The 14,313-nt window shown below is 42.4% G+C and overlaps 1 protein-coding gene across 13 annotated transcripts in view; it reads right to left on the bottom strand.

The window, feature by feature from the left end:
• The window catches only part of BEND7 (BEN domain containing 7), a 79,882-nt gene that overhangs the window by 39,875 nt on the left and 25,694 nt on the right, over positions 1-14,313 (bottom strand). For 12 of the 13 annotated variants that reach the window (XM_064592050.1, XM_064592051.1, XM_064592044.1 and 9 more), the window contains 3 exons: positions 13,185-13,487; positions 10,362-10,484; positions 6,679-6,944 (listed from right to left, as the gene is read on the bottom strand). In XM_064592050.1, coding sequence (XP_064448120.1) covers positions 6,679-6,944; positions 10,362-10,484; positions 13,185-13,476 — 681 coding nt within the window. In that variant the 5' untranslated portion in view covers positions 13,477-13,487. The remainder of the gene's footprint in view (positions 1-6,678; positions 6,945-10,361; positions 10,485-13,184; positions 13,488-14,313) is intronic. The other variant, XM_064592049.1, reaches the window with a different exon arrangement.

The following is a 14,313-nucleotide window of genomic DNA, read 5'->3' as shown; positions in this document are numbered from 1 at the left end:
TTTAGTTTATGAAAAGAAATTTTAAAGAGCCACAAAACCCCTTCACAATGGATTTTATTTTGCTCACAAACGTGCTCTTGGTTCTGTTTGGGAAGAACTGAAATCATTTCCTATAACTCAGGTCTGTTCCAGGTAGATATAGCAGGAACCACTATTACTATTTATTAAATGCAATGCCATAATCATGGCCAGGGAGGTGGGTACTCATAAGAATATACCAGATCACAAGGCAGGCCTGCTGTAGCAGGTCTCGCTGGGAGCTGAGAATCTCAGTGTCGATGGGGCAGAGTCTCCACCTTGGATGTACTGTATCAAGACTTGATTTTTTTTTTAAAGATTTTATTTATTTATTTGAGATAGAGAGAGAGCATGAGCAGGGGGAGCAGCAGAGGGAGAGGGAGAAGCAGACTCCCCACTGAGCAGGGAGCCCCATGTGGGGCTCGATCCCAGAGCCCTGAAATCATGACAGGAGCTGAAGGCAGACGCTTAACCGAATGAGCCACCCAGGTGCCCCCATCAAGACTCGATTGTAAGGTGGATGTTCTGTAGTAAGTAAAAAATGCTTGGGCAAAAGTTCTATTACAGTCTATGTACTAGCATATATTTAAGGTTGAATTGGATAAACATGACAAGAAGTCATCAAAGGGCCAAGCCTTTATAGATTTTTTATTTGACAAAATTTTGGTAGAACTAAGCATTTAACTAGAAAATACAATACAACTCGGCCCCTTGAAATTTCTCCATGCACTTGCATAATGAGATACTCCAAAGTCATTTAGAGATGTTTTTAGCTTTTTCCTTCCTCAGGTGGTAAATTAATGGCTCTAAGCACTATGGCTTGATTTATGCTAAAGATATTTGAGCCCAAATGTTGAAGACGTAAGATTTTTAGCCACTGCCATCCAGCTTTTTCCATCCTAACTCTAGTGCACCTGCTCCTCGGAGAGCCTGTCTTTGACCCTCCTGGCAAAGGGCCAGTCAGTCCTGCTCTTCCAGGCTCCCCTGCCATCTTCTGACTGCCACAACTAGAGCTAACGTCCTATTATACTGTTACTATTGCTTATGTGTTTTCCTCCTATGCTTCTTGCAGGGCAAGGACTATTTTGTTCATTTAGGTACACCCCGGAAAATGGTGATGTCATTAACATTTACTCGATACTCCATATTCCCAGGCTCTAGGCTAACCCAGGTGAAGGGGGTTTTTCTAACTTCACCCTCACCCTGTGAAGTGACTATTTTATTATCCCCAGTTTGCAGATGCAAAAACTAAGGCTTGGAAAGGTCAGGTAACTTGTTTAAGATTATCCAGCTAATTAGAGACGAAGTAAGGATTTGAACCCAATCAGTCTGCACTGGAACCTTCTCTCTCAAGCATATACTGCCTTAAGTTCAGCGGGTCAGCGAATAAAGAGTCGCCTGCTCCGCTGATTTGCTTTACTAGTTCCCAGTGGATGATGTATTTATTGGGCTAAGAAGGTGTTAACAAAACAGATTCTGATTTCAGAAGTTACTTATGTTGAGAGCAATACATTTTAAATTATTTATTTTTAGAAGAATGACTTAGTATAAACATTAATGAAATTATCTTCAGGTGATGGGTAGCCATAGATTTATCTTCTGATAACTTTTAAATTTGGATAATCTAGGATTACTGGAAAATATTCACAATAATTCCAATAAAGAGAAAAAAGTGTCCTACTATTAATAATTATCATACGTATCATATATATATATTTGTTTTTTAAGTAGGCTCCATACCCAGCTTGGAGCCCAATGCGGGGCTCAAACTCACGACCCTGAGATCAAGACCTGAGCGGAGATCAGAGTTGGACGCTCAGCTGACTGAGCCACCCTGGTGCCCCTCACAAATATATTTTTAAAAATTGATCTGAGTGTTTCACCAAAGCCAAAAAACAAGCCAAATCCAAAAGCAACAACAATGAAACAAGCTTAAGCCACATATATCTATCCTGAAAACCACAATTTAGTATGTCCAACTAAGTAGGAAAAAACTGACTGCAAAAAATTCATGGCTGCCTTGTCTGAGTGAGGGCAGAGCATGGAGTTGTGAAAGAAAGAAGGAAACATTGTATTTAAATTTGAAATTCGGTTTTGGGTTTTGGGCTCCTGGTTTGGCTTCTGTGGAGTTTAGGCTTGAATTTTAGTTAATGTGCTAATTTAAAGTGGGTCAAATAATCTTGCCCCAAAGTAGAAATATTTCTGGCCACTCTATTTTTGTAAACACTATTTATTCATGTGTATTTGTTCATTCATATGTACACTTCAGTTTATTTAACATTGAGATTTGTCCCTATAAGGTACTTACCTAGGACTGCTACAGTTTAAAAAAGAACCAATATTTATTGAGTGTTTAAAATGTACCAGGGGGGCGCCTGGTCGTTAAGCGTCTGCCTTCAGCTCAGGTCATGATCCCAGGGTCCTGGGATTGAGCCCCGCATCGGGCTCCCTGCTCCTTGAGAAGCCTGCTTCTTTCTCTCCCACTCCCCCTGCTTGTGTTCCCTCTCTCGCTGTGTCTCTCTGTCAAATAAATAAATAAAATCTTAAAAAAAAATAGATAAATAAATAGAATGCACCAGGAACTATTCTAAGTGCTTCATGTAGATTACTTCATTTAACTCTTCCGCAGGCCAGTTCTAGGAGTTCAGCATTACTGTTATTCCCATTTTATGGACTGGAAACTGAGGCAAGGGGTTACCCAGCTGAGCTTCTCGCCCAGGCAGCCTGATTTCAGAGCCTGCACATTTAACCATTCACTTCTCTCCTAGAACCTTCCAAGTAAACAGAGTAAACTGCCTTAGTCCAACCTTTCGGTTCTCCTCATACAACCATCATCCTGTGACTGGTTACTGAGTGTGGCTCATGTACAGGAATGGAGCTAGAATGGACGCCCAAGTGTGTCACTCGGTGGATAAGGGCAACTGCAGACCTGGGTGTGAGAATCAGCTCTACCTTTCTGGCTGTGAACCTGAGCAGGCTACGTAAGCCGTTCATGCCACAGTATCCTCATCTACGAGGACAGTAATGACACCTCAGAGAGTGAGGATGAAAGCAATAAAAAATTATGGAGCAGAGTGTGGCACACAAATACCACTATTTTCATATAGCCCCTGCTCTGGAGAAACTGGCATTCCTTCCTGGAAGGAAGAAAATCATATAAATAATTACAGACAAGTATAGAAAGTTCTATAAAAGACAGTTATGTTGGGAGCACCTTGGGTGCTCAGTTGGTTGAGCGTCTGACCTTTGGTCTCGGCTCAGGTCATGATCTCAGGGTCGTGAGATTGAGCCCCACGTTGGGCTCTGCGCTCAGTGGGGAGTCTGCTTGAGATTCTCTCCCTCCCTCTCCCTGTGCCCTGCCCCCCACTCCCATGCAAGCACATGTGCTCTCTCTCTCAAATAAATAAATCTTTAAAAAAAAAAAAAAAAGAATTACGTTGGAGCCCGGGGGGCAGGGGTACTGAGAGATGTAATGAGGAGAGAATGAGGAAATGAGGAGTTAAGGTGAAGAGAGGTTTCTAATTAAAGCTGAGCCCTAGACCTAAAGTTTCAAAAGTTTATTTTGTATATTGTGCTTCATGCAAATGCAGACGCTTTGTCATCTGCAGACTCAATCACATTTATTGAGTACCTTTTATGTGCCAGGCACTGCAGGAGGACAGTCTCACCTGCTCTCTATCATTTAGTGTTTACAACACTCTGAGGGTCAGTGCAGTTGGTTTTGACGAGAGCTCAGTATTTTTCCACATCTGAGTAGGGGTAATCGTTGTCGCTCAGATGACGGGTGGTCTCCCTGCAAGGCCCTGCATGGCCCCTAGACAAATCTGTATTCGGGTGACCCTAAAAGTCACGGTGCAAAACAAGGACTTAATACACTGTGAATTAGAAGAAATTAATGTGAATTTTTACACCTGACGAAGCATAGGTTTTACATGTCTTTTTCTCATTGCTTCTAGCTCTAATCTTTCTCTCGCCCTCCAAACATCTAAGGACCATTTTGCGATCCTAAACTTACTTGTGTTTCCCATCTGGAACTGAAGGCCTGCTTCTGCCCTTGCTTCCCCCCCGCAGTTAACAGAGTGCCTAACCTGGTTTTCCAAGAGAGAAATGTGGGGGGGTTGCTTTCGACTGAGCCACCAAGTCCTCTGTGTGGGCACTTCCTAAATGGCTCCTTTCTCTTTCTGCAGGCTCACTGCTTGTGTAGACCCTCCCACACCCGACCCACTGTAACTGTCTTCCTCCTGGTCTCTTTGTCTCTACTTTCTTCTCTCCATCTCTCTACCATCCACAAGGCAATGCCACTTGCCACTCTGTTAAGACACAAGTATGATCATTCCTCTACTTGAAACTTGCAATGGCTCCCTAGTGTCCACAGATGAAGGTCAAGGGCATCAGCACGGCATATTTGGGCTTCCACTACCTGGCCCCATCCTACCTTTGTATCATCATCAGCTACCAATGCTGGCCAGACGGCTGTTCCAGTGGCCTTGGACCACTTGCCCAGTCCTACAGCTTTGGACCTAATCCTCCCAATGCTGGGTACTTCCCAGGGCCCATCTTCAAATACACAAGTGCAGAATTCCCATCCACTTATATGTATCCAGTTATATTACATTTTCTCAAATCCATTTTATAGAACAATTCCTACAAGATTATTATAATATTTCCTGTTTTCTCCTCTGGACTTCCACCAAATTTTAAAAGGACTGTGGCTAAGAAATAATAAAGAATAGAAGGGCACCTAAATTTGGATGCCTTTGCACTGACGGTTCCATCACCTAAGGGAGTCAATCCACACACCCCTCCTTCCCTGCCCAGGGACCTTGGAAGCGGGCTCATTAATGCCAGTGAGCACTACGTGTGGACACAACTGCCTCACCCAACGAAGGGGTTCATTGCACAGCCCTCTAGGTGTGGTTACAGTTTCTGTTGAACAGGTAAATCAAATGGCATATCAGCTGGATAAGGTAAAGATAATTATCTCTATTTTTTGCTTTTAGAAGCACGTTATTCTTCGGTCAAAGATAATCAGCACCTAACTGAGTTTTCATGGACAATTCTGAATGTGCTTTGTTACATTTAACAGCTCTTGTTAGCAAAAATAATCATGAATAAAAAGCAATTTATTTTTATTTGGCATATAAACAAAATTATAATGCTGATATCAGTAAAATTCTACTCTGTTTTATTAATGTACATAAGGCCTTTATCAGATCTTCCTCAGTTTAATTCTGAAGTATATTTGGAGTTTAAAAATAAAGAAAGGAGAAAGTTCAGTTATCAGCACTAGAGTGACCCATTTAGGAGATGATTTACACAATTCATATGATTGCTCCTGATACATTAATGTCTATCAGAAAAGAACCCTTAGAAAGTTCAAGACAAATATAAAAGTATTATGAAAACTACGTAAGATTGAATGTACTTTGTGTTGTGGAATAATTCACCTCTGTTTCCAAATATGTGATCTACCTGGGTTTTGAAACCGGGGCCTTAGTTGCAATAAGCATATGATGTAATCAAGTCAGCGGACTGGCCTGGGGTAGAACATTATCATCATTAATGATTTTTTTAAAATTAAGTTTTCAGTCGAGAAGAACTGCTTCCTAATTTTAGCATGTGTTCAAAGGTAAAAAAACCAAGAAAACCCTTTCACACTAAGGACTGGATAAAAGTTCAAATGACTTTCTAGCCTAAAAAAGTCGCCTCCCTTTGGTAAAGACCCAACATGGATACATGCTAGCAAACTGCCTTTCTGCAATTTGAAAGGGAACACTTTTTTTAAAAAATAGCAATTATTTTTCATTTAAAGTTTAAAAGGTAGGGCCAAACTCCAATCCCATATAGGCCTGTGGGTGTTCTCAGCAGGATTCTCATCCTATGCAAACTGATAATAATAGATCACTCACTCCTGTTTATTTTAAGAACTCCCCCAACAAGAGGGGTTCGCATCAATGTACTTAGATAAAGATATTGTAAATAGAGTACGCAGTTACAAAGATAGCATATTCTTAAAGATATCAGTTTATAATCATATGGCTATAAAATGGCTAGTTGGATGGGTATCTTAGATGTCATCCAACATCTGGGACTGCAACAACTTTCTAGCTATGATATTAAAATAGAAAAACCGTTGCAGAGCATTAACCTATCATTACACAGAGTACATGGCATGGCACTGCAACCTAATTGCAGTGTGGCTTGCATCTATAAAATCGATTTAGCACTACTGCTCTTTTTTTATTATTAGTTTGTGTTTCTAGAAAGGTGTGACCTTATCTGTAAGGTTCTGTTCATTTATGCCCATTTACAAAGGATTTAATTACGTTCTTTTAGCTCTCTATGCTGAGGACATTGAAAATGGCCACTTCAGAATTAAAACTGTTAAAGAAACTAGTGAGCAGATTATTTACTCCATCACCCTTCTTCGTGCAGGGATAAAGAATGGAGGCACATTCAAATAAAGGTAGAAGATTTTGGGAAGTGAAAATTCTAGGCAAGGAAATTATTAATGGTCTTCCTTTCCTCATTCTCACATGTCTTTTGCAAGTTCCCCTAGTGTTCGTGGGAGGAACGAGCTAAGGGGAAAGTGTATTAGTGCTATAAAACTCCTGCAAGTGACGTCAGTTTCGTGTCAGTAGCCAGAGAACATGGACTTACATCGGAGGCAGGCGAATCCAGGACGATGCCGAATCCCAGCACGCGGTTCTCCCCGGCCGAGGGGGCCTCGGCCTCCTGGGAGCCAGGCTGCTCTGAGGCCCCGGCTGTCTTCTTCTCCGTTTCTAACACGCCAGGCTTCTGCCTCACAGTCAGAGGTTCAACAGTCTTTGGGGGCACTTTTTTCTTTTTATTTCTCTTGCGTGAGACAGCAGTTCGCTGGGAGCATATAAGGGAAATCGGGGGTTGTTGTCTGTTTGGGGTTCCAACTGTGAAAAATGAACAAAAATAGAGTACAGGCATCTGAGTCGAACTTGGGAGAAGTTATCACCCGTCCACCTACATGTTCCACAAGCTGAGACCGAAATGGGCTTCAGTCAAGGAAGGAGACCAAAGTCAATCTCCTGTGGGACCCGTAGGACACCAAATGTCGTCTCTGGAGTGCTTTCGAGTTCTACATGCAGAAGAGCGACCCAGAGAAAACTCTGTCCCCGATGCTGGTAAATCATCACACTTACTGCTACCACTGGGTTCTGTGGAAGAAAGCGATTTTGAGCCACAGAAGAACATCTGAGCGTCTTCTTACAAGTCGCAGGACATTTTTATATAAACGGGAACTCAGAACTTAAGTTCAGGTGTAGCTGTCCGTGCTTCCTGGTAAGCCAAACTCAGGAATATTCTAATCATCCTTTGAGGGTAAGCTGATCAGCTGCTGGCAAGCTACAGGCACCAAAATGGACTAAGACTGAGCAATGATGATCATTTTTTAAAGAATCAGTCTGGAATGACTAGCACACCCGTGGGCAAAGCCTGCTGCTCATTTATCAGGGCCAGTTACTCCTTCCTCACAAACCCATATTGTCCACGCACAAACCATCTCCACAGCACTGCACTCAGTACTGCATTCTGACCAGGCTGTCCTCCATACCTTGGTTTTAGGTAGCTGAAAAATAGGAATGACATAGTTCTGTGCAAGTCAAGAAGACCAGCAAAATCCGGAAACAGGTGGAGTTCCAAAGATGAAAAGCACTGAACAAAGATCAAGTATCAGTACTGAATCTACACGTAAGGAAATCAAGGATAGTAAGTATAGTTTTCACAGATGTACTTTGGCAAGTCATGTTTGTTAACCATTTAGAAATATTCTGATGGAAAGTGTTAGAGAAAAATATGGCATCATTATTTAAATCTTCATGTTTCAATATGGCTTACTAAATATGATCATTGGATATGCCTGCTTTTTTATAGAAAGAAGCCAAATGAAAACTAAAGATCTTTAAATGCATATAAATATGGATCATTTCCTATCAGTTTGCAAATAAAGGATATTTATACTTTGAACTTGGTATTTGCATCTCTAGACTGGCAAGAAATTTACAAGTATTAGAAATGAACTACTTGGGGCGCCTGGCTGGCTCAGCTGGAGGAGCATGTGACTCTTGATCTTGGGGTTGTAAATTCGAGCCCCACGTTGGGTGCAGAGATTACTTAAAAAAAAAAAAAAAGAAAACAACTCCTTGCACTGCATAGGAGCACTGAAAAGGTTTTTAACCACCTGTGCAGTATTAGTCCAATTTATTGGTGCTTGACCTTGGCTGCACGTTAGAATCACCCGGGAGCTTTTAAAAAAAAAAGTCCGTGCCTCAGCCTTACCCCAGACTAACTGAATTGGAATTTGTAGGGGTGGCGCCCAGGCATTGAGATCTTTTTCAAAGCTCCTCAAGTGATTCCAGTGTACAAGCCTGAGTGGAGAATTTTTCTTCTTCTCTGGATCTTCACACAAGGCCAGGTCTCCACGCCCAAAGTCAAACAGACAAGGGAAGCAGTTTTCAATGGTCTAGGACTCACGCCTCTCCAAGCTTTGCTATTCTAAAGTAAAAGTGAAAATGCTTTGGGTTTAAAGAACACAGGGACTATCTGACTTTTTCTCCTCCATTGGCAAGTCTAGACACAGCAGTCCTCTCTTGCTTCCAGATCTTATGGCTTCATCGTATTCCTTGTCTTCTTCCTCAAGTAAAGGTGAAACTTTCTAAATATAATTTAAATCTACATGTTATAGGCAATAAGCCTTAAGTCAATCTACCCACACAACACAGATTCTTAAGTTTAAGGAAATTAAAGAAGAGTAATTTTTTTGGTTTATCCTTTCTGCTCTCCTACAAACTGGAATCATTTACCGCCCTAATCTGCAAAGGTTCAGAAAAGAAAACACGGTGACAAAGTGGCATTTACTTAATAGATTCCAAAAGGGCTTCAGTAAAGGATTTAAATGGTTGCAATTTGTAGTTTGCCATTTCGGTAGTAAGGAGCTTAAGTAACAAAATAAATCATTAGAATTTCATATGCATATTTTCTTAAGTGCTAACAAATTCTTCCTCCAGGAAAAGAATCTGTACATCATGAAGGAGACTTTCTTTCTGTGCTCCTCATTTAAGAGATGTTAACTTTTGCCAGGTCAATAAGAACATGGGTTGTTGTGGTGGAACAAGATGAGTGAACGCTTACTGGCCTCACCAAAATGCTTATTGTTTCCTTGGGCTAAAACCAAATTCAGCACATACAATTAGATGTTGCTTTTCAGAGGGCCTTTTGTTCACCTTCCTTTCCTGCGCTCTTGGGTGACGGTGTGTTTACGTATTAAGCTTTTTATATCAAAACCACATCACTGTATATTGCAATTTTGCTAGAATTCACTAAATGGCACCAAGTACAATTTCTGAACGATGACCTTCCTGAATCTCTTTACAGTGCAGGAATGGGAATGCTGGCCACATATGACTATGCTATTTCCTGCTCAAGGAGCAGTCTTCCCTCACCAGAGGAGGCCTTAATGAAATGATTTATTACTTTCTGGATCTGTGACCAAAAAGTTGCATTTTTGAGTTGAGATTAGACACCATACTCGCTGTGGTGGTGACCCAGACTTCTATGAACCCGCTCCTGGTCTTTAGAACAACACTAACGAAATAGTTTCTGCCTGTATCATGCTTGACAGAGTTCATTTACATTTACTAACTCATTCTATTTTGAAAACCATCCTGTGAGTTAGATATTAATGCTCCAGCTCCAGATGAGAAATCTGAGCACAGAGAAGTCACACAGCCTCATGAGGACAACAGGGACACTGACCCCAAGCTGCAGACTCACGGCTCTTCCATCCTTCCACTTGACTAACACGAGTGAGAACAAAAGAGGCGTCATGTAACTAAGGAAGACAGGACACGAGGTGTCTTTGGGCTTCTATATGCTGAATATTAGGGAAACAAGCCGCAAGCAAGGCCTAAGAGGCAGCACCTCATGTGCTTACGCTCTGGAAAGTCTTCACCAGGACAGCCCACGCTCCCGAGAGGGCCCTGCAGACCTGTACGACAATGCGCAGCTTCCCTACCGTCACGCTGCGCCCCACAAGGGGCAGGGACGGGCGTAGGGGTTGTTGACATGCATGCAGCCCCCAAACGGAGCACCTCAGGAGGTAAGAGGAGTCAGCCACACTTCTGTGGCTCGCGCACACGAGTGTATGAGTAGTAGTATCAGCAATGAGAAACCTGTTAGATTTGCTAAAGGAAAAACATGTTGAAAAAGCACAGCGAGACAGCAAGGTGAGAAGAACCAAATACCAAGAGCACAATAAACGACCCAATTGAAGAGGTCAAAGGCATTAAAAGTCAGGGGCCTGGTGTCAGTACCTGCTTGAATTTGCATTAATTTCCGCATGGTCCTGAGTTCTTGGAGGATGGCTTGCAACGTTGACTGGCAGTTGCAAGTACAGCAGTTGGATCCAACGGACGAATTCACGGCGGGAAGTTCTCCTAAGCATCAAAGAAAAGAATGGCACACTCCAAATGTCAACAACAAAATTATAAAGGGGGTGGGGGGGAAAGGAAGGTATCCTGACAGCATTTTGAAGCACGTGCGGTTATTATGAAACAGTGCCTAAGGAAAATGTACCCGATATCTGTTACCACCTGAATGTTGGGGGCCGACTTGATCTAATTATCCAGGCTTCTGCGCCATAAGGTGCATGTGTCTCGCGGGATGCTGGAGCCCGCACGGACGTGTGCCCACGTTCACGGTCACAGCAGGCCTCCCTAGTGTCACACCAGTGCATCTCAGGTGACAGCACCATAAAAATTCACTAGAAACATACACTCTTGCAGAAAAACACGAACTCTGAGAAGAATGGCCTTCTAGAAAAACCCGGTAGCTGCACGTTCTAAAATCTCACGTTAAAAATCAATGTGTCTAACTATTAAAAAAATAGTTTTTCTAGTATTTCCCCAAATTAAGAACTGTCAAGACATTAAAACTTTTAGAACACTGTGGGAGTGGGACGTCTGGGGCGGGGAAGAGCCGGGGGGGCAGAGTGTACGTGGGAGGCTATATTCGGTGCTGGCTTTTCTCCACCTTAGTGAAGGAGACCCTCACACCTCTTTTCCCCCTCCCCATGTCTTACGTTTCCCTCGCTTTAGCCTCCTTACCTCTGTTTCAATTTAGTATCTTTTTCTTAGTAAAACCATCCTATTAAACATAGGTTGTCCCCGTGTCCTTGGGATACAGTGGAACATTTGGAAAATCCCTCTCCCTGCAGCGTTCCCTCTGGCGTCTGTGTCCAACCCGACCACTGGGAACTGGAATGTGCTGTCACTCAGGGTGTCCCCAGGCACAAGGGGAAAGTTCGAAGGCATGGATCCAATTGCATCTTTTGTTATACATTAAGTGTAATTTTAATTCCACAGTATGCACTGTTTGTGGATAATATAAAACACTTCACCACGGCAAAATCACAAAATACATACGGACAACTTAATGCTTGGAGTAGCGTAATTATTTACACTCAAAGTTGCAGCAAACTGAGATGTTACAACTTTTAAAACTGCAAATAATTTCAATGAAATTCGAAGTAGTCACAGTTGTATATGATGAATTTCTACTGAAAATAAGCAAACAATAAACACAAAAAATCTGTTTTCAAACCAATATGGGGGAATTTATGTTTGTAACTTTTAACGTTAATAACATTTTCCCGAGTAAATCCACCATCCTTGTTGCATCCTGGAAAACAGAATGCTCTTCACCCAAAACTTATTGATGTGGGGTGAATTAACTTCATACACACCTGAGGGTGTCCTATTTCTCTTACCGTTTCTTCCATGGCAGTCGAATTAGGAGGGCCTTAAAGAATATTCCTAGTCAGTATTCTAAGTACTGTCTTTGTCATTTTTAGAGGACAAAACCAACCCTTTCCAACTTGTTATAAATCATTTTCTAATTTTAAGGAGAACTGACTTCTCATTTTTATGGAGGAGTCTTTAAAGAGCCATGTCCCCCTAACCTGGAAGCATGCCAGCACACGAATGTGATCTGGCTTATGCAATATTGAGAGAAAGAGAAGACTCCCGTACGTCTCTTGGGGTCCCTCCTGTCTCATCAGCAGTGTCTCGGGATGGCTTTTCATGCCTCTGAACTGGTTATTGCAAATTGTGTTAAAAAAAAATCAAAACAGTTCTCTTCTTCTTGAAGGAATAATGAATGGAAAAAGAAAATCCTTAACTTTTCAAGGAAACTGAAAATGCAGTCTTGCTTTTTCTTGTTCTCTTTCTGAAAACTACAGATCTGCACATCCATATAACATTTATGGGACAACTAACATCCAAGGTGACTTGATGGTAAGTTAACATGTCCAGAAAAAAATTATCAATTTTTTTTAAGCTTTGAAAAAAAAATTACCTTTTAATTTTCTTTTCTGAACAGTTAGGAATTTAAATTAAGGAAATTTTACTCTAAAGGGATAGTTTTCAGCCCTAATGAAGGAAGCCCTACAACAAGGATCATCTGCTGCAGTTACTGGAATGTCCCATAAAAGCAAAGGTGTCACTAGGATGCTGGGATATGTGTCTCCCCACCCTGCCCCCCGTTCACCACAACCCTTGTGATCATAAAGAAAAGCAAAAAAGCAAGCAAGAGGATGTATTAATGATACCCATCTGACCAGAAGCTCCCTTTGATGACAAAGGGGAGCTCCTTCCGATGACAAAAGTATCGGTGTGTTGGCAAATGATAGCTTTTTTTTTTTTTTAAAGATTTTATTTATTTATTTGAGAGAGAGAGAGCACATGAGAGGGGGGAGGGTCAGAGGGAGAAGCAGACTCCCCGCCGAGCAGGGAGCCCGATGCGGGACTGGATCCCGGGACTCCAGGATCATGACCTGAGCCGAAGGCAGTCACCTAACCGACTGAGCCACCCAGGCGCCCGGCAAATGATAGCTTTCACTTCCTAAAGGGCTAAAATCCCTCTAAGAAATTGTGATTTCTAATATAGAGCCTTACTCTTGCTTCTCAATTCTGGTTTTTATACTCTTTGTGTTGCTCAGCCAAGGCAGGGGACTAGGGGAGGGTTTAATGTTTGGGTTTGAACTCAAAACCATGGTGAACACTTAGAAGTAAAACACATTTGGACACCCCCCCACCCCCACCCCCACGAGCATTCTCAGTGTCTCATCATGACCATACCGTTGGAGCTCCCAGTGCTGTGGGGCTGACTCTGGAAGGTTCTGGAGCGGGTGCCATACTGCCCTGAGAATTGCCCGCTGGGGGTTGGTAACTCATTCCACGCACCACGTGAAGAAGGGTGGAGGCTCTGTGGGGCCTCAGCAGAGGAGTTCAAACGTGGAGGCCAGACTGAATCCAAATCCTGGGGTTCTTCCTTTAATTTTTCTCCTTCTTTGCCCACACGTTGATAGATCCTCCCAGTGCTGTCATTCAGTAATCTTCTCATTCCTGTGATTTGTTTTTTAATTTCCATGCTTTCATCTCCTAATGGAAACAGGGCCAAAGAGATCACTGTGCATGAGCAGAAGAAAAAATAATCCACCGCCAAAAAACACACCCCTTCTTTGGAAATGGGAAAGATTCCTGAGTCCAAATGCAAGCTTTCAGAAACTTAAGTAATCTATAAAAATTAAAGGCAAGAAAACTGGCTATGGTCTGAAGAAACCCATCATATTCCTGGTGCATCTCATTTTAACTTTCTTTCTGGCTAAATTCTCTTAGGATAAAAGAACTTTCCTGAGCGGGTTTCATCTCTTAAGGTGTGAAGAACACACCTTAAATTCCCTCTGAGTGAGGGTGTCCTAAGAAAATGAGCTGAGGCAAAAGACCCCCCCATGATGGGACTACAGGGCCGAAAGCCTGGGCTTGGATCTGCCGCAGACGTTCACTTGGGATGGACGTGGAGGCCAGCCAGCCTGCTCACCAACCTGGCCGGCAGATGCAAGTACCAGGAAGAACATGTGGCATGGGTGGGATGTAGAGCTTTCTGAGGATGGGCTGCTGGCACAGGAGACACCTCAGTATGACACTGTTGGTGGAGGCATCAACTTCAGAAATGACAGTGTAGGAGCAGAGAGACATCCAAGGCGGTGGAGGAGAGGGCTTTGTCTTTCTCCAGCCTTGACTCATGGGGGAGATGTCCCTGCAACTATGCATCCCTGGAACTGCCCAGACCAAAGCCACTGCCATCTCAACCTTGTAACTACATGCATTCTTTTTTTTTTTCAATTATGGTTAAAAAACACATAATATTAAATTTACCATCTTAATCGTTTTTTAAAAAAGGTTTATTTGAGAGAGAGAGCGCATG

The sequence above is a fragment of the Mirounga angustirostris genome, unplaced genomic scaffold (genome assembly GCF_029215605.1).
Source record: "Mirounga angustirostris isolate CCGP_5_RB_7025 unplaced genomic scaffold, mMirAng1.0.hap1 SCAF_5, whole genome shotgun sequence".
Classification (NCBI taxonomy): Eukaryota; Metazoa; Chordata; class Mammalia; order Carnivora; family Phocidae; genus Mirounga; species Mirounga angustirostris.
Note: the sequence above shows the minus strand (reverse complement) of the source record. Positions and strands in the feature narration are given on the sequence as shown.